We start from the raw sequence: 20,382 nt of genomic DNA, 5'->3' as shown, positions 1-20,382 counted from the left end.
TGCTGAGGCTTTCCTTGAACCTGCGATCCTCTTGTCTCAGCCTTCCAAGTACTGGATTATTGTGGCGGACTAGAGTACATCTGTGAATGATCTAAAACTCCTATCTTAAAATAAACCAACTAGGAGGGCATGGTGACACATGCCTGTAATCCTAGTACTTGGGAGGCTGAAACAGGAGGATTGCAGGCTTAAGACCAACCTCACCAACTTATTGAGACCCTGTTTCAAAATTAAACAAACTTTCTCATTCCCCAGCCATCTTGGCGACTGCTTGTGGTTGGGGGCTGTCCTGCACCTAAGGCAGGAAGATGGTGGATGCAAAGGAAGCAAATAGGTCCCTGGAGTCAATCAACTCTGGGCTCCAGCCTGTTATGAAAAGTAGAAAGTGCATGCTGGGGTACAAGAGACTGAAGACAATCAGGCAGGGCAAGAAAAATCAGTCATCCTTGCCAACAACTCCCCAGCTTTAAGGAAATCTGAAATTGGCCATGTTGGCCAAAACAAATATTCATCACAATAATACAGAATTGGGCACAGCATGCGGAAAATGCCACAGAGTGCACACTGGCTTCATTGATCCAGGTGATTCTGATATCATTAGAAGCATGCCAGGACAGATTGGAGAAAAGTAAGCCATGCAGCATTTTTCTTTAATAAAACTTGGCAGAGCTTGCCTTTTTTAGAATTAAATTAAAAAGGACTGGGGGATGGCTGGGAGGTGGAATGCCCCAGGGTTCAATCCCCACTGCCACAAGAAAGAAAGAAAGAAAGAAAGAAAGAAAGAAAGAAAGAAAGAAAGAAAGAAAGAGAAAGAAAGAGAAATCAACTCATTTGATGTAGCCTATCTCCAAGAGGCTTCATGTTTTTAACCCTTTAAATTGAAGTTTTCTTTTCTCTAGCACATAAGCTAGATGAGTCCTACTCTTTACTATATATTCAATTTTTGATCACCTAAATTAGTAATCATGTAAATTATGTCTCTCAACTTAGTTGAGGGAGATTAAAAACATGCAGAAAGCCAGGACTCTGAGTCAGCAAATACTACTGGATGTTCTCTCTCTCTCTCTCTCTCTCTCTCTCTCTCTCTCTCTCTCTCTCTCTCTCTCTTCCCCCCTCAGGTATGAATATGGCCAACCAAAGACTTCAGAAAATAACCTCCTTAAACCTGAGAAAGCAACAGTTGCTGACAGCGAGGAGGTAAGGAAAAACAGAAGTAAATGTTCCCATGAAATATTTTTTTGGAGTTATTTAGAGGACTTACCAGCCGGGTCTACAAACTTCCTATTAGAAAGCATAAGGTGGTAAAAATGTATATACAGAACAAGGTTAATGTATCTAATTTTGTGAAAGAGTAAAGGAGGCATAGAGAAAATAAGAGACAAAAACACATCAGCCATACATCAGAGCACAAAACTTAGGAACCAGAAACCTATCTTAGTGAGGAAGTGTTAAATCCTGACTTACCTAGACTCCAAGCCTACATCCTGTAGCGAAACTCCATTTTATGTCATCAACCAGTGATAATGCAAGTCAGCATAAAAGTAAAAACACATTCCAATTTGGACATCTTGTGGGTTTTGTTAACTGCCAGAGGCTAATTTGGAACAGAGATGCAATTCCTCAGAAATATTCAGGAGTAAAAAATATTTTCCTCAGGGACTTTCTGTCCTAAAATTAATTCTCTCTCTCTCTCTCTCTCTCTCTCTCTCTCTCTCTCTCTCTATTTTTTTTTGGGGGGTTGGGAGTGGAACCCAGGAGCATTTGACCTCTGAGCTATACCCCCTGTCCCATTTTTTATTGTTTTATTTTGAAACAGGGTCTCACTAAGTTGCAGGGGGCCTCACTAAGTAGCTGAGGCTGTCCACGAACCACGATCCTTGGGTCTCAGCCTCCCTAATGCTGGGATTACAAGTGTGCGCCACCACACCTGGCACACACACACACTTTAAAAGAAAAAAGTCATCAGGTGTGCTGGTGCGCACCTGAAATCCCAGTACTTAGGAGGCTGAGACAGGAGAGATTACAGGTTCGAGGACAGCCTCAGCAAGTATCAAGACTCTCAGCAACCTAGAAAGATCTTGTTTCAAAACAAAATAAATAAATAAATAAATAAATAAATAAATAAATGTCTAGGGGTGTATGTAGCTAAAAGGTAGAATGCCCCTGTGTTCACTACCCAGTGCCACAAAAAAAAGAAAAGAAAAAAAGAGTCTTTATACTTTTTCCCCAAGTAAAATTTTCTTAGACTTCTAGTAATTATATCACATATGTGTGAAGCAGGTTTTTCATAATACATTTTTGCTTTGAACAGACTTCAGTTTTTCAAAAGATAAGAAAAATAAAATGATTGTATCTTTGAATTGTCCTATATTTACCCCACCCTCCCTAAAAGAATATATGGAGTGCCTTTTCTACGCCAACACCTAAGAACTGCCAACTGGTGGTGCTTTGCTTGTCGAGCAAAAAAATGTCTCCTCCATAGTTCTGTCCCATCCTTATTCCTTTCCTCTTCTCCATTTGCCTTCTTGCTTATTCACCTTCCAGTGCCTGTCTCCTTTTCCCTTACCCTTTCTTGCCATACCACCACACTGGGGGCCTGACAATCTTTAGACATGTTGAACCCAAACAAGGATTATGCTCCCTCCTTTTTTTTTTTTCCTGATTTCTAATTATGCCAAGCTAAAAGAAGGTAATTCAGAGCTTCCAGCCTTTGATTCATCCTTAGAAAACCTAGTGCTAGCCAGATGCCGTGGTGCATCCTGTAATCCCAGTACTCGGGAGGCAGACATAGGAGGATTGCAGCTTCAAAGCCAGCCTTTGCAATTTAGTGAGGCCCTGCTTCAAAGCAAAAGAATAAAGCAAACTAGGACCAGGGGTGCAGCTCAGAGGCAGAATGCCTTGGGGTCAATCCCAGTACCCAAACAAATCAAAACAGAAAAGAAAGAAAAAGGGGAAGGAAGAAAGCCTAGGCTAAGCAAGAGGAGAGGCAGAGCCAGGCACAGTGGCGCACACCTATAATCCTCATGCTTGGGAGGCTGAGACGGGAGGAGTGCAGGTTGGAAGCCAGCCACAGAAACTTAGGGAGGCTCTCAGCAACTTAGTGAGACCCTGTTTCCAAATAAAAAAAATAGGGCTGGGGGGTGTAGCTTGGAGGTAAAATGTTTCTGGAATTCATCCCCAATAGCGCGCGCACACACACACACATACACACATTAGAGACAGAGACAGTGGTGCTGTGAACACAGGGAGGAGATGGAAGAGACTCACCTCCTCTACCACCAAGTGTGATACTCAGAAAACTCACAAATAGCCAACGCTACCATTGGCACAACGGCGCCAAGAGGTAAACAGATGGCATCAAAATTCAATCATTTTCACAACATTTCTGGAAGCTTCCTGTTCTGCAGAGATGTTCAGGAATACAGTCTGTCCTCCCTTCCTCTGTGAGGGTGTCTACTCCCAGCCCAGTTGGCAGAGCTCTCCCTGAGGCCCCCTGGGCCCCACAACCCTTCGCTGTCCTCCTTTTCCCACCTGCCTCCCCTTCCGTCTGGTCCTCCACCCTGACTTTCACCTCAGCTCCCTGTATAGACACAAAAGGCACAGAGGGCTGTGATTCCTCGCGGTGAAGTGTCGGGGTGGTCGAGGGTTGGCACTGTCCTGCCTACCAAGCAGCCTTACCTGACGTTTCATGAGGCTGGGCCGCCTTTCGTTTTCCAAGCTTCCCTTCCCGGGGAGCCTCAGAAGCTCATGCTCCTTCCTGTGGTTCTCATTCCAGAAACGAAGGGTGTAAACCATGAATCCTGGTGTTGTCCTCACTTAGTAGCCCGTAGAGACTCTCAGTAAGGTGCGCTAAGGTGGGGGGATACTGTGTAGGGCAGGTGCAACTTGAAATCAACATTTATTCTTACTGTCTTTAGATTTTTGATACAGTCGGACAATCCAAATTCGTCTTACAGAACCTTCGGTATTACTCGGTCCATCCAAATTTGGTAGGTGGAAAAATCGTCCTCCCACGAGATCTCTAAGGGGGGTGGGGGGTCCCGCAGCAGGTTGGGGGTGTCCCTAAAGCCTCCCTGACGCGACAGGGCTCTGAGCACCCAGCGCCTGAGGCTGCGCTGTGCTCGCAGTGGGGCCGAAAGTGGTCCCTGCAGCTGTTTTTGCTTTTGTGTTTTGTTTTAGTTGAGAAAACATATTTATAACCAGGGAAAACATATTTATAATCCACGCTGTTCCCCTCCCTTCCTTCCTCTCTAATCCTACTATGGAGAGAAAATCAAATTTAGCGGGACTGCCCCTTGCCCACCCACCCTTAAGTGACGTGCTGTGCTTCGTGACTGCCTTTCCTTTCTCCAAAGCACTGTGCTTTTGAATGCCTGCTTAGCCTGCTGTGCCTGCAGAGAGTGTTGCCGGAGGAAGGCGGCTAGTAAATAGGGGAAGGTTGCACTGGGCTATCCGGGCTCCTGAACTCCCTGAGCAAAGGGCTTAGGGTTTTAGGTCCCTGGTTTTCCCCTCTGCCTCAGAAAAGGTTACATAGCTATAAAGAAGAACAGAATCATGCCATTCGCAAGAAGATGGAAAGTCCTGGAGAACATTATGTTAAGTGAGATCAGCCAAGCACAGAAAGAGAAGGGACTTATGTATTCTCTAATATGCCTAAGCTAGGAAGTATTAGGGATACCAGAGGGACTCCAGAAAATGGAGGGGAAACTCACCAAAGCTAGAATAGAAGGATTGGAGAGGAAGAAGGCTGAGGTTGATTAATGAAGGAGCTACATCCGAATTTGTGTAAAATTATAAAGATAGCATGGTTAACCTGGACACTCATTGTTGGGAGGGGGAAAGAGGAAGTGGGGGAGAGGGTATCAAGCATAGTCTGAATGTATGCCATTCTCAGTATGTTCCACATAAAAATTAAAAATAAATAAAAAAATAAAAATAGTTGAATTTTAATCTAAAGGAAAAAAAGAAAAGAAAAGGTTACATAGATGGCCGTTCATGTTTGGGAGAAACTTCTCAGTTGGCACTATTGTGCTGGGAACTATGTTGCACCTTTTGGCAGGGGGAGGGAAAGTCATCTTGTTCCTTTTTCAGTGGAAACCTTTCCATTGTAGTCCCCAGCCCCTTAGACTATTTGTAGGGGAACAAATTCTCTGAGGGAAGTCAGGAACAGAGGGCTTCTTTCAGTTTCAGGTCAACAGATTGTGGGGGGAAGATTGGTCTGACCCTACTAGAATATGACACTACCCCACAGAGGCAAAGGATTAGCCATCTGCTAGATGTGATTGTGCACACCTGTAATCCCAGTTCTTGGGAGATGGAGACAGGAGAATAACAGGTTTGAGGACCGCCTCAGCAATTTAGCAAGACTCTGAGAAACCTGTTTCAGAATGAAAACATAAAAGGTCTGCAGGTGTAGCTCAGAGGTAGGAATCCCCAGTACCAAAATGAAGCACAAAACAAAACAAAAACAAAAAACCCCCCAAATATTGGACAACCGATTTGCTAGTCTTCTCTTGAAGAAGACTCATCTCTGTTTCTCTGGACACCTTTCCATCTGCTCAGGCCCAGTACTATGAGCCTTTGAAGCCTGCAGCACTGAAGAAATTCCTGGTTAAAAAGCAGAATATCGCCAGCTTCATGTTAAAAGTAACAGAATATGATCAAGATATGACCTCATTGATTATGACCAACAATCCACCTCCCTGCTCCATCTACTCAGAGGAAAAGAAGAATATCTCAAAATACTTTTCCAGGGAGTCACTGGTTGAGGTAAGATACCCAAAGAATCTCCTGGCACCCTAAGCACTGAGATGCTCAATAAGTAGGCGTTCGCTTGGACAAAATAACTAATTTAATAGAAAGAATGGTACTCAGGAAACCAGTGCTTCTTTCTCATTTCTGGCCATATGCTTCATAAAACAGAATCTGGAGGCCTTGGCAAAGTTTCAGAATAGAAATCCTATAAGCTTGGATCAAGGATCTTCCTTGCAGGGAGATGATGGGATCTTCATTGGAAAGTGTCCCTCTTTGGCCAAAGATATTTAGTTTGTTATGACAAAGGGGAAACTGTTCCCTGGCTTTCTAGTTGAGAATCAAGTAGTAAAGGTGAATCAGGAAATGAGGAATAGCAAGGAATATCTAAATAGGAAAAGAAGAAAGAGGCATGTTTCTACCCACTGCTTTCAGGTGTTAGGGGGAAACGATATTACCATCAGGAGACATACATGTGGAATTCTGTTATAGGTGAACAGTGTTTAAATCCTGTTCAGTAAATAATTGCTGAACATACAATAAGCTAACAAGCAGAATATAAAGATGATCTCAGGGCTGTTTTTCTTTTAAAGGAACTGAAATCCAGTAGGAGCTCAATAAATAAGATATACTAAATGAGTTCTACTATACCAGGATATCGTGAATAACCAAAGAATATACAAAATACGGAAGTAATATAGAACAGAGAACAGAATCTCCAGTGGGGAAAAGAGAGTAATCAAGGAGGTGACTCACGACAAAAGAGCCGGAGAATGTTCCAATCAGAGGGAAATGCGAAGGCAGGAGACAGGAGCGAGTGAGGTGTGTTCAGGGAGATGCAGGGAGTGAATGGCAGGAGGTAAAAGGATGTAATCAAATTTGCGTCTTAGAAGGAGCATTTTGCAGTTTGAAGAAAGGCGCATTAGTTGTTGAAGAGACGAAATCCACAAAGATTAGTGATGATGCCAGTATAATAGTCAAAATGAGTTGTACCGAAGATGCGGATGAAGTCAATAGCAGAGGAAGTGAAGGAAATTGATTTAAGAGATATTTAGGAATTAGGATCTAAGCAAGATCTTGAAAGCCTTGAGAGAGGGCCTGATCTAACAGGAGGAATAACTGAAATAAGTGAACCTGAAAACCAAAGGATCTGATAAAAGTTAGATTCTGAGAATGGGGTTCCCAAGACAGATCCTTGTAATAAAATGGGGCGAATTGGAACTAGTATTTCCTTAGTTCCTAAGTGAACGGCAACGAGCATTTCCCCTTCAAGTGGAAGATAAAGTGCTAATATTCAACAGTATATACTAACAAAGGAATTGGTGAACTCGTTGCCTGTGGTCGCTTGGGTGCACTTGGAAGGTAAGCTCAGTGGTCATTTCTCCTGTAGTGGATGAGGCCAGCACCGAGAAGGAAATAAATACCAGGCTCACCTGTAACCTGGGCGTGAAAAGAGCTTTCTTCCAACAGTTAGCACTTTGTGAACCCTTCAGGTTAAGTGCAGAACCTGATAGCCTTTGTGAGCAAATTGTGGTGCCAATCCAACTGTATTAATGGATGGAGTTTAGGTTCCGATGGGTAAATAGGGGCTACAATGGCTCTTTAATATTCTTGGGCGGAGGGAGGCAACTTGTGTGAACCTAGGACTGTACACATGAAAATCATCCTTGCCCAGCCCAGGCAGAGGGAGAGGGTGAGTTTCTAGTGGGTAAGTGGTAGAATGTACCAGACGTGTCTATCACAGGGATGAATGTACACTCACAGTCCCTACTCAGTGAAACTGGCTCTACCACAGTCTCCTGAAGAAGGAAATGCCCTAAGAGGTCTGATTTGTACAAATGACACTATTTCAAGCATGAATCAGAGAATACTGGATCCGGCAAAGCAAAATTCATAGGCTGGTTAGTGACCTGTGGTATAGACTAGTGCCCCCAAACCCAAACAAACAAAAAATGTATTAGAACAAAAGCCAACCAACCTACCAACAACCCACATCCCTGAGCAAATCAGACTCTTGCTTCCAAGCACCTGAATTGGGAAATGAAGAGATTAAGATAGCGGGAAGGAAAGCTGCAAGGGCACATAGACTCAGACCTTGTGGACCAAGGGCATTAAGGGCCATGAAGAGCGAGTATGGGTGGGTTGAAGGGAAATAGAAATAAATAAGGAGCTAGGCATGGGGGCATATTCTTGTAATCCTAATATTTGGGAGGCTAAGACAGGAGGATCACAGATTTTTTTTTTAATTTTTATTTTTAATTTTTTTATTGATGCACTGTATTCATACATCATAATGGTATAAAAAATACTTTTGTAGACATACATGCACACATCGCCCAGTTAGCCCCTACCCGATCCCCACCCCGTTCCCTCCCCATCCCTCCTTCCCATGCTTGGCTTAGTTGTTGACAACTAGTTTTATAGCAATTTATCCAATATTAACGATGATAATCTCACATAACAGTTTCATTTGTCTGATACCAAGCTTTTGATGACTTAAAGATAACATTTCAATATTTCTTTTTGCTTTCTTTCTTACCAGAGAATATTTTTTCCTTTTTTTTAGGTGAAATTATCATACATTTATTTATTTATTTTTCAAAAGAAATCTATCCTGATATGGAATATGGACTCTAGATACCCAAAACAATCTCGAAGAAGGACAAAGCTAGAAGATGTATATTTTCTGATTTCAAACCATATAAAGCTACAATAATTGAAACAGTGTAGTAGTGTTCTAAAGGTAGATATATAAGCCATTGGAGTTAAATAAAAGCCTAGAGATAAATTCTTCCATATATTGTCAAGTTATTTTTGACAAGGTTTCCACAAACATTTGGTGGAGAAAATACTAATCCTTTAACTAAATATTGTTGAAAAATAATAATTACATGATAAAGAATAAAATTGGACCCTTACTTAACACCATATACAAATATTAACTCAAAATAGATAAAAGACCTAAATATAAATCTTAATACTATAAACTTTTAGAAGAAAATCTGGGTCATAAAACTTCACAACATTGAAATTGGCAGTGATTTCTTGCATATGATTTCAATGGCACAGGCAACATAAGGGTAAACAAACTCCCTAAAAAATAAAAAATATTGTATATCCAAAGACAATGTAAACAGAGTTAAAAGTTACTTATAGAATGGGATAAAATATTTCCAAATGCTATATCTGAAGGTATATTAATATTCCAACTAGAAATCCTAAAAATTAGCAACAATAAAAACAAATAATACAATTTAGAGATAGGTAAAAGACTAGCATAAATAATGAATCTCCACAGATAACCAATCTTAGTTGTCTGTTGGATGGAAAATCTTGTTTCTCTGGTTCTGGTGTGTGTTACCTATTTCTTCTTTGTAGTTAATCTCTTTGAGTATTTTCTTTAGCGCTGGTTTTGAAGACATAAATTCCTTCAGTTTCTGTTTGTCGTGGAAGCTTCTTATTTCCCCATCTAATTTGATAGAAAGTTTTGCTGGGTAGGAAATTTTTGGCTGGAAGTTGTTTTCTTTCAGAGTTTGGAATATGTTACTCCAAGCCTTTCTGGCTTTCATGACTTGGTTTGGGAAGTCTGGAGTGATTCTAATGGGTTTGCCTCTGAATGTCACTTGGCCCTTTGTTTTTGTTGCCTTTAAGATTCTCTGCTTGGCTTCCACATTGGTCATTTTGACACTTATGTGGTGTGGGGATCCTCTTCTCCGATCCTGTCTAAAGGGAGTTCTATAAGTTTCCTGGACCTGTGTATCAACCTCTTGCTCTATGTTTGGAAAATTTTCTGCTATTACTTCCTTGAAGAGATTGTTGATCCCTTTGGTTTCACCTTCTTTTCCCTCCTCTATTCCAATTATTCTTAGGTTAGCTCTCTTAAAATGGGCCCATATTTCTTCAATGTCAGATTCCTGCTGTTGGATTTTTTTTCTAAATTAGAAACTATGCATTCATTTTTGGAGTGATCATCTTCTAAGAGCGAGATTCTATTCTCCATGTGGTCTAATTGGTTGTTTGTACTTTGAATTGAGGTCTTTACTTCATTAATTGCATCCTTTATCTCTTTTTGGCTCTCTCTGATTTCTTTTCGAAACAGCTCTATTATTTCTACAGTTATTTTCCTGATTTGATCTTCTAGAAATCTCTGAATTTCTGTTTTATCGGGTTCTGATGTTGTGGGGTTGTGGAAATTCATTGCTCCATTGTTATGCCTCTTTCCCATGATTTCAGGTGTTTGTGCCTTCTCTGGGTTCTTCCCTTGTGTCACTATGACTTCACTTAAGGTGCTCTGGATCTCGAGTCTGTGGTATCTCAGTCCCCACTACTCCTTTACTGGGTTGTATCGCAGAGTCTCAGACCCAGGGAGTCAATCAAGGCTGCTTTAGACCATGGGGGAGGGGGGTGCCAGGTTGCACGTTCTCCTATGGTGTGATATCTCTGCCACCGCCACTCCCCAACTGGGTCAAGTGCCTGGGAGTACAGTACTGGGATTTCTCCTCTAGGGGCCACAATTTGACTCACTGTTGTTGAGTGCGCAGATGGAGCTGTAGTGGACTCGGTGAATTCGCTGCTGTTGCCGCCAGTGGCAATATGGCGCCGCTGCTACGCCCTCGGCCGTGAGGCTGGTGTATTTCTTCTCTGGTTTTGAGCTCTGCTCTGAGTCCCTGCACGGTGTGCTGAGCCCAGCCTCTGGGAGCTTAAGATGCTCCCTGCGCCGAGAAGTCTGCCGAATTCCTCCCGGCTGATCTGCAGCGGCTCACCTCGGCTTGCTGTCTGCTGCTCCTCTCTGGAGCCTGGTGGCTGTAGAGTGCGTTGGTCTGGTGCTATCCGGTCAGTTTGCCGCTGCCGCCGGCAGTAAGGCGCTGCTGCTGCGTCCTCAGCCGTGAGGTCGGCTTATCTCCTCTCTGGTTCTGGGCCCTGTTATGAGTTCCCCTCCTCTCTGGAGCCTGGTGCTGCAAGGGAAAATGGCGCCCGCCGTTTCGCACCGCGGCTTCGGGTGCAACACTGCCGTCTGGTTTCTTTCTGGTGTCTCGTTTTTCCAGCCCTCTCTTTCTCTGTCCCTTGTAATTACATTTTTGGTTTCTCTGGTGATGGTGTTTTCTGGCTATGAAAGGCGTTGATTTTGTGGTAATAGAGATTGGTTGTTAGCGGGGCTTGTAAGCCCTGCTTTTCTCCGTCGCCATCTTCCCGGAACAGGATCACAGATTTGAGGCCAGCCTCAGCAGTTTAGTGAGACTTTCAGCAACCCAGGTAGATGTTTCAAAACAAAAAAATAAAAAATAAAAATGGCTGTAGCCGGGTGTCGTGGTGCGCACTTGTAATACCTGGGCTTGGGAGGCAGAGACAGGAGGGAGGATCGCGCAGGTTTGAAGCCAGCCTTATATATATATATATATATAATACATACATATATGTATGTGTGTGTGTGTATATGTGTGTGTATGTGTGTGTGTGTGTGTGTGTGTGTGTGTGTGTGTGTGTGTCTGGGAATGTAGCCCGGAGGTAGAAGGGTTTCCAGGAATCCCAGCACCACCAAAATAATAAATAAATAAATAAATAAATATAATAATAATAAAAAAATAATAAAAGGGCTGGTGGTGTAGCTTGGAGGTAGAATGCTCCTGGGTTCAGTTGTCATTAACACACACACAATTACATAAGGACAAAGAGAGGGAGACAAGGAGAGATAAAGAGAGGTAGAGAGAGGGAGGCAGAGAGGCAAAGAGAATGAGTTGGGAGAGAAGATAAGGAATGAACTAGGTAGAGAAGTAGACAGGAAGAGAGGGGGAGGAGTTTGTTAGCTATGTTAGTGATGTGCGAGGGTCAAGATGGTGATCCTTAAGTAGTGGTGTTTTGCTTTCAAAATAACTTTTCAGCCGGGCATGGTGGCGCACGCTTGTAATCCCAGCATTCGGGAGGCTGAGACCTGGAAGATCGCAGTTTGCCGTCAGCCTCAGCTACTTAGTGAGGCCCTCTGCAACTCAGTGAGACCCGGTTTCAAAACAAAGAATAAAAAATAGGGCAGGGAGTGTAGCTTGGAGGTTGACTGCCCCTGGGTTCCATCCCCAGACCCGCAAAACACACACACACACACACACACAAAAAAACAAAACCACAAAAAAACAACAAAAAAACCCTTTTCGGTGTTGTTCTTCTGCCATGAGGTCTAGTTCTACCAAAGTCTCTGCTCTTTTTATAGTTGGGCCATTTGCTATGTCTAAGTTCCTAGGTACATGTACTCTTTCATTAAAACAGCTATTTCTTTTTCTTTTCTTTGTACTAGGGGTGGAACCCAGGGGCATTCTACCTCCAAGTTACACTCCCAGGCCTATTTTTTTAGTCTTTTTAATTTATTTTTATTATTTATTTATTTGTGGTATTGGAGATGGAACCCAGGGGCATTCTACCTCTGAGCTACACCCCCAGCCCTATTTTTTTATTCTTTATTTTGAAACAGGGTCCCACTGAGTTATAAAGAACCTCACTAAGAAGCTGAGGCTAGTTGCGAACTGTGATCCTCTGGTCTCAGCTTCTGAATGCTGGGATTACAAGTGTGCGCCACCATGCCCATCTTTTTTTATTTTTGGAAGAGGTTCTCACTAAGTTGCGAAGGGCCTCGCTAAGTAGCTGAGGCTGTCCGCGAACCCGGATCCTCTGGTCTCAGCCTCCCGAATGTTGGGATTATAAGCCTGCACCAGCACACCTGGCTTTAAAACAGTTATTTCTTGAGGCAACCTGAACAGACTTTTAAAAAAAGCAAAACTAAGACAAATGAAAGAAAATAAGTTAAGAATTAAGAAAGCATGGTTCAGGAGCAGTGGGTATTTTTATTTTTTTGCAGGCTTTAACATTCTAAAAGAAAAAGCTCAGGCCACGGGCATATCTCTAATCCTAGTACATGGGAGGCTGAGATGAGAGGATTGCAGGGTTGAGATCTGAGCATAGTAACTTAGTGAGACTCTATTGAAAAATAAAGAAATACATTTTTTTAAAAAAAGGCTAGGGGGTATAGCTCTGAGATAGAGAGAAAAAGAAAAATCTGAGTCTACCAGTTAATAGGCTGGTCATCCATTCATTCAAATATCTGCTGAGCACTCACTATGGGCTGGACACCATTGGGGAAGCTAGGAATATATCAGAGAGTAAGTCAAAGTCTTGGCTTAATGAAGTTTAATCCTAGCAAAGTAGACATCCCATAAGCAAGCAGGCAAGCAATCACACAGATAATGTATAATGTGATAGGTGCTGCAACAAAGCAGGATAAAGGATGGACATGTCAATGGCAGTTTTATTTATTTACTTTGTGTGTGTGTGTGTGTGTGTGTGTGTGTGGTGCTAGAGATTGAATCCAGGGGCATTATACCTCTGAGCTATACCCCCAGCCTTATTTTACTTTTGATTTGGAAACAGGGTCTCACTAAGTTGCAAAGGGCCTCATTAAGTAGCTCCTCCTGTCTCAGCCTCTCAAGTACCAGGATTACAAGGGTATGCCACCATTCCCCACTGAGTGGCAGCTTTAGATAGTGTAGTTAGGGAAGGCTCTCAGAAGAGGTAATGACTTTTTTTTTGTACTGGGGTTTAACTCAGGGAATTTTGCCTCTGAATTACACTTCTAGCCCTTTTAATTTAATTTTTTAAAATTTTGAGACAGGGTCTTGCTGTATTGCTGAGGGTCTCACTAAATTACTGAAGCTGGTCTCAAACCTGTGACCTTCCTGTGCCAGACTCCCAGTAGCTGGATTGCAGGTGTGCCCCACCACACCCAACTGAGGTCATAACGTCTGAATACATACTTTACTTGGATCAGTACCATGCAATTGCTGTACCTGGCATATTATTTTCATGGTAGAATACCACATGTTAGAAAAAATATGAATTGTAACTATCTCAAGTGGGATTAACCAAGAGAAGAAGGAAACTCAAAGTCCTACCATGTGATGAAAAATTCAAAATATGGGCAATGTTTAGCCTGAAAAAAAAACAAAAACAAAAACAGAGCTTAGGAGGAACATGGTGGATCCCTTCAGATTTTTTAAGGGCTCCGTGGTAGAGGCAGTAGGCTTGTTCTGTTTGGATTATTGTGTAAAAATTACAAAGGGCTAGCTTTTGATGGGTCAAAGGTGAAATTGGAGTTTTGTTTTTAGGTATAGTTAGACAGATTCACTTGATGGTAAAATTAAGAAGGGGATATGAGTGTCAGATGAACAATTAGACTGGATGACTTTTAAGACCTGGAAAAATCTGATTCTATGACCTGTAGGAATGATGAAATTATTATATATATTTTTTGCAGTACTGGAAATTGAGCCCCTGGGCATTCTACCTCTGAGCTATACCCCAGCCCAATTTTTGTTCTTTATTTTGAAACAGGGTCTTACTAAGTTGCAGAAGGCCTCACTAAGTAGCTGATGCTGGCTGTGAACCTGTGATCCTCCTGTCTCAGCTGCCCAAGTGCTGGGATCACAGGATGTGCCACCATGCCCCCCCTGGAATGATGAAATTATTACCTCACAAAACATCCCATTTGGTGGCCTTTTTCCTGCAGACAGAGAAAGAAATCTTAAGGCAGCCATCTCCAGGAGAGGAAGGTAGAGTCCTATGAACCTATTCCCAATTTATTACCAAATGATTGGTTTTCCAAGAAATTCACTGACTGAATACTTTTCCAAACTGGGTGACTTCATTGCCAAGGGCCAGCAAACACATTTATCAGTCCTCTGGTAACGAAAGAAATAGGTATTATCCCTTTTTTTCCTTTTGGTACTAGGGATTGAACTCAGGTGCATTCTACTCTGAGCTACACACCCGGCCCTATTTAATTTGAAACAGGGTCTCACTAAGTTGCAGGCCGTCTTGCTAACTTGCTGAGGCTGACTTCGAACCTGTGATCTTCCCGTCTCAACCTCCCACATACTGGGACTACAGGTGAGTACTACCACGTCCAGCTAGTATGATCTTATTTGTTTCATAAAATAATTTCTTCCCTCTGGTTATGGTGTCTGAATTCCCACTTTCCTCTCTGATAGGTTTTGTTGCAGGGTTTCAGGGTTTTGTGTAACTTGCTCCAGCCTTCAAAACCAAAGGGGTCCTTCTTACTTCCTCCTTCTTCCCTCCTCTGCCACAGGAAATCCATTACCGGCACAAACCCACTGACAACCTCTTCCTGCCCGTGATGCCTCAGAAGAAAAAGTTAAAATACAGTCTGAAACCAGTCTTCCCTGTGAAGCGATCGGATGATCCTACATCCAAGCAAGAACAATGGTTCAGGTGAAGTCCTGGCTCTCGTACTTTCTTTCTTTCCTAGCTTTTCCTTATTTGTGTCTTATCCCGTCCCTTCTCTTCCCTTCCCCTTTTCTCTTCTTTCTCTTATTTTGTACTGGAGGTTGAACCCAGAGGCATTCTACCTCTGAGCTCCATCTCCAGCCCTAAAAAACTTTTTGTTTTGAAACAGGGTCTTGCTAGGTTGCTGTTTTAAGTTGCTGAGGCTGGCCTCCAACCTGCAGTCCTCCTGTCTCATCCTTCCAAGTACTGTTGTGTCTCTTTTCAAAACAATTTAAAAAACACAAAGGGCACTCAGAGGAGTTTGGGATAAGGCTGCATGGAAGAGGGTGCAAAGAGAATGCCCCTCACATATTTTTGGCTGTAGGGAACATGCCCAACCCTATAATAATAAGACACAGCTTCCCTATATGATCTTCAACTTTATTTACACACTAATGAGAAAGAGAAGAAAAATGTATCCTCCATGCAAGTTACAGACAGCAGTGTAGGAACAGGTGCCACGGGAAAGCAAAGACAAGAGGTTTCATTCGAAACTAGTTACTGGAGCAGCCTTTACGGAGTTGGGGGAAAAAGAGGAGATTCAGAAGTTACTCCAAGGTTTGCAGTGATAAGTTACAGAACATTTTTTTTTTTTTTTTTTTGCCACTGCACAATACTCCCGCTCTGTAACAATCAACAGACTCTTGTCACTGTCCCTGCTCCTGCGGAACCTCTGAGATTGCAGCTGACTTTCAAGTTAACCCCCTGCCCGAGGATCTACTAAGTGAATTTTTTTTTGGGGGGGGGGATTAGGTTTTCCACTGACAATGACTTCAAGAGTGAAGGAAAGTATTCAAAAGTGTACGCCTTGAGGAAGCAGAAAAAAATGTACCCTCAGCTCAACTTTGCTCCAGCCTGTGAAAGAAATCAGAGGAAAAATGGTAAGCTCTTCTCTCTCAACACAGCGGTTTACTGCACTGAGCAGTGGGTTGCATGTAGAATCCGATGTGTCAGTGAGATGGCAAATCAGCCTCTCACATGCTGGTTCTGCAGCAGGGAAGTGGAGAACTAGTAGAAGCTGTAGGTGCTAGTTTTGGACCCAGTTTATTTTATTTAATTAATATTTATTTTGTGATACTGGGGGTGGAACCCAGGGGCTTTTCTACCTCCGGCTACACTCCCAAACCTAGCTGAGGCTGGCTTTGAACCTGCACGAGCCTCCTGTCTCAGCCTCCCAAGTACTGGGATTACAAGTGTGCACTACCATGCCTGCCCAGCAGGACTCAGTTTAAATTCTCAAATCCCAAGAAGGTGTTAGCAGTGCTTTCCAAACTCCATCTTTTATCACATTCAAGTTTTTGCCAACTTGATGTTATTTGCTCTATTATTTACTTTTTTTTTTTTTTGTGGTACTGGAGATGGAACCCAGGGACATTCTTCCTCTGAGCTACACCCCTAGCCCTATTTTTTAAAATTATTTTTATTTTTATTTTTATTTTTTGGTGGTACTGGGGTTGGAACCCAGAGACCTTCTACCCCTGGGCTACAATCCCAGACCTATTTTATACTTTATTTGGAAACAGGGCCTCACTAAGTTGCTGAGAGCCTCACTAAATAGCTGAGGCTGGCTTTGAATCTTGTGTGATCCTCCTGTCTCAGCCTCCCAAGCGCGGGGATTACAAATGTGTGCCACTTCGCCCAGCTATTTATTTATTTATTTATTTATTTATTTATTATTTTTTGGTGGTACTGGGGTTCCTGGAAACCCTTCTACCTCTGGGCTACACTCCCAGACCTATTTTATACTATTTTATTTGGAAACAGGGTCTCTTAAGCCAGCACAACTGGCTTTGAACCTGCGCGATCCTCCTGTCTCTGCCTCCCAAGCGCGGGAATTACAAGCGTGCACCACCACGCCGGACTTTTTTTCTGTTTTTTGAAACAGGGTCTCACTGAGTTGTGAAGGGACTTGCTAAGTAGCTGAGGCTGTCCATTAACTGCAATCCTCCTTAGTCTCTGGAATGCTGGGATTACAAGCGTGAGCCACCACACCTGGCTACTTAGCATTTTTTTTAAAGGTGTGTGTGTTCCTGTTGTGTGTGTGTGTGTGTGTGTGTGTGTGTGTGTGTGTGTGTGTGTATGTGGTGCTGGGGATCAAACCCAAGGCCTGGCACATGCTAGGGAAGAGCTCTACTGCTGAGTTACACCCCCAACCCTGACGATTCTTTAAAAAATCTTGTCCTAAATAATACTGTATTGGGCATACAAACATATAAATTTTAAAGTGTTTATTTACTATGTAAAACCACCCAGATGCACGCATATCATACTTTGAGGAAAACGGCTTTAGAAGAGCCAAACGATACGTCTGTGAGTCTCAGAGGTCCACAAGTCTCTCTGGGCTGGGGTAGAGAAAAGTGTGGAAGGCGTTGGGGATGAGGTTGTAAGGAAAAGGGGTCACTCCTTACATAGCGTTTTTTAATTTAACGACACTCTGGGGTACTTACTAAGTGATAGCACTTTCAGTACGTGCGATAAGTGGCCTAGATCAGGAAGAGCCTTCTATGTTCTATAATAAGGGCTTTGGTTTTCTCCACTAAGCAGCTGGGCCCCACTGAAGGGTTTGAGGGCATTAATGCATGAATATGTATTAGACAGTAACTGATGGGCCCCTGGGAGCCACTAGCCACCTTTCAGGAAAAGATCCATTTCTCCTACTGGGTTTCTCACTTCAGGCAGTTCCCAGGACTCCCTGAAGTAAGTATCCTTATCTGTCCCACTGGGCCATCCTAAGGACTCCTTTGCTGGCCATCCTCAGCCAGCCATGGCTTCAGGGGTGCAGTCGTGCCGTGCCATCCTTCAACTGGCTCCTTCTCTGCTCCTCCCACACCTAGTTGCAGCCCCCACCACCTACTACCTCTCCTTAACTCCCGCATACCACTAAACCCAGCCCCTCTGTGAAACAAAACTTGATAGATGAGGAACAAAGCAGAAGAATAGCAGAGAGTGGTTTATCTTGCAGGGCACGATGATTGATGACGCAGGCCAGTAATCCCAGTACCTGGGAGGATGGGACGGGAGGGTCACAGATTCAAGGCCAGCCTCAGTAAGTGAGAGAGGCCCTCAGCAACTTAGAGAGACCCTGTTAAAAAGGCCTGGGGGTGTAGTTTGGAGGTAGATTGCCCTGGGTTCAATCCCAGGACCAATAAATAAGTAAGTAAATAAATAAATAAATGGGACTCTTCTTAGCCAGGTGTAGCTTGGAGGTAGATTCCGCTGGGTTCAATCCCCAGTACAATCAATCAAACAAACAGACGAATGGGGCTGCTCTTAGCCAGGTGTGGTGGTGCACGCCTGTAACCCAAGTACTTGGGAGGCTGAGACGGGAGGACTGCAGGTTCGTGGGCAGCCTCAGCAATTTAGGCAGACCCTGTTTCAAAGCATGAAAGGGCCGAGGGGTGTAGCTCAGAGGTAGAGTGCCCCTGGTTCACTACCCAGTACAAAAAAAGGGTGAAGAGGGGCAGAGGGAACACGCAGGCTCAGCCTGGCTCCAGCCTCAGCTGGGCCCTTCACAGTGGTGATCTCCTGGTTTATCTAGAGTTTCTGCCCAGCTCCCAATACCCTTGGTCCAAGGAAGATCTCTCCTCCTCCAGAGCCTGTTTATTTTCACCCCCAGAATACATAAATGCAAACATTTTCAAGCTCACCTAGAAAGTCTGATAAGCCAGAGAAGGCAAATGTAATAATTCATATAGTACATTTAATCAAGTCGGAATTGAATCTTAAATGATACCATATGTAGAATATCAGTTCAGAGTAAATTCATCTATGAAGGAAAAAATTTCTCTAGAATTGAACCTAGCTTCGAATGTTTCTGGTTTTATTAGAGAAAGGTCCTTTACAGGATGCACTCCATTGACATTTGCAAAGAGAACGCTTAATACCTCAGCCTGCAGCTTCTCTTTAGATTTATAGTGAATGCCTAAATAAAATAAATAAATGAATACTTTATTTACTTTTGTACCTCAAGGGCCCATTACGGTGCATTTCCTAAACAAAGACACATCTGCTGGGGAGTTGAACCAGTGTTTCCACTTCAAGCAGAAAAGGCAGCTAATGTCTCCTCCTCCACCCTATAATGTCGCTTGTTTACCAGGCATCTAAATAAAGGGTACACCCTGAGCGGGTTGAGTGGAAGCCATGAAGGCGGGGTAAGAGGTTGTCCAAGAAGCAGCCAATAGGATCTGAACTAAGATGATAGCAACCGGGAAAAGGTCACAGAATGGAGGGATATTTACAAGGCAAAATGGGAATCAAGAAGAAATAGAAACTTCCAAAGAACTGGCAGAACCGGAAGCGGTGAAGCAAGACTGTGATCCCCGCACCTCTGGAGGTTGAGTCAGGAGGACTCCAAGTTCAGGCTTGCCTGGGCCATTTAGCGAGCCCCTGTCTCAAAAATTTAAAAAAGGGCTGAGGATGTGGCTCGGTGGTAGCGCCCCCTGGGTTCAGTTCCCAGAGTCACAAAACAAAACCGAATGGGCTAAGAGATTTGAAAGAGACTCTGAATACTAAAGCCAAAGGTAGAGAGCGTCTGTTAGTCACACTCTCGAGACAAGAAAACAGAAAACCAACATTCACTGCGAGCAAAGGCAGCGAATGTTAAGAGTTACTCAAGAGTCAACATGGCCGCAGATGGAATCACTTGAAAGGAGTGGGCCCAGGCGCAGTGCTTTAAACTGTTTGAGAAGGGAAGATAGCCTAAATTACAAGAAGGTTGAGAATGGCAGGCCGCGGCCCTCACATCTACCCTTTTACTGGTCCCTCTGCGTGGGTCCCTGGGCCACACCTCTCGCTAAGTTACCCTTCTGGTAGTTTTGGAGATGCGCATTCTAGTACTAAGGTGTCCTGTGCTCTGTCGTAGTTTCCTGGATGTCAATGAATGGAAAGCGGACCTCGCAGGTGCAAAGGGAACCACTCACACTTTCAACGCTCCTGGAAGAGCAGCCCACCAGAAGCGCTCCTGGGGAAAGCATCTTCCGCAATGGAAGGGCCCAGCAATGGGTTGTCAAAAATGCCAGTGCCACTAAGTGAAAAACCAACCCTCGGGCCTCCTGCCTCGCTCCCCAGGGACTGAGGGGCCAACAGCAGTCACCGACCAAATAAAACCACATTGCAGCTGCTGCGGGCCTGCGTGCAGGGGCGCGGGCTGGGTGGGCGGGGCAAACCCAGGGGCCGCGCCTGGCCCCGCCCCCGAGCGGAGGAGAGGGCGTGGCTACGTCCCCCAGGGGCGCGGGCGGCCGCGACGGGCCCGGGAGGGCGGGCTCTGGCCCCGAGTGACGGCCGGGCGGCCCAACCGGCGAGAGAGCA

The 20,382-nt window shown here is 43.8% G+C and overlaps 1 protein-coding gene and 1 pseudogene across 2 annotated transcripts; both read left to right on the top strand.

The window, feature by feature from the left end:
- Positions 1-308: 308 nt before the first annotated feature.
- LOC308267319 (large ribosomal subunit protein eL30-like) lies at positions 309-632 on the top strand (annotated as a pseudogene). Its single transcript has one exon. The product of its transcript is annotated as a large ribosomal subunit protein eL30-like (transcript).
- Positions 633-3,793: 3,161 nt separating this feature from the next.
- TSGA13 (testis specific 13) lies at positions 3,794-20,352 on the top strand (the record flags this gene model as incomplete). Its single annotated transcript, XM_080701229.1, has 7 exons — positions 3,794-3,805; positions 3,918-3,989; positions 5,563-5,769; positions 14,879-15,021; positions 15,829-15,956; positions 19,937-20,092; positions 20,192-20,352. The coding sequence occupies 7 exons, from the start codon at positions 3,794-3,796 to the stop codon at positions 20,350-20,352; spliced, it is 879 nt and encodes a 292-aa protein (XP_080557355.1).
- Between the last annotated feature and the right edge of the window lie 30 nt (positions 20,353-20,382).

This window comes from Muscardinus avellanarius, assembly GCF_963383645.1.
Source record: "Muscardinus avellanarius genome assembly, chromosome: 9".
NCBI lineage: Eukaryota > Metazoa > Chordata > Mammalia > Rodentia > Gliridae > Muscardinus > Muscardinus avellanarius.
Note: the sequence above shows the minus strand (reverse complement) of the source record. Positions and strands in the feature narration are given on the sequence as shown.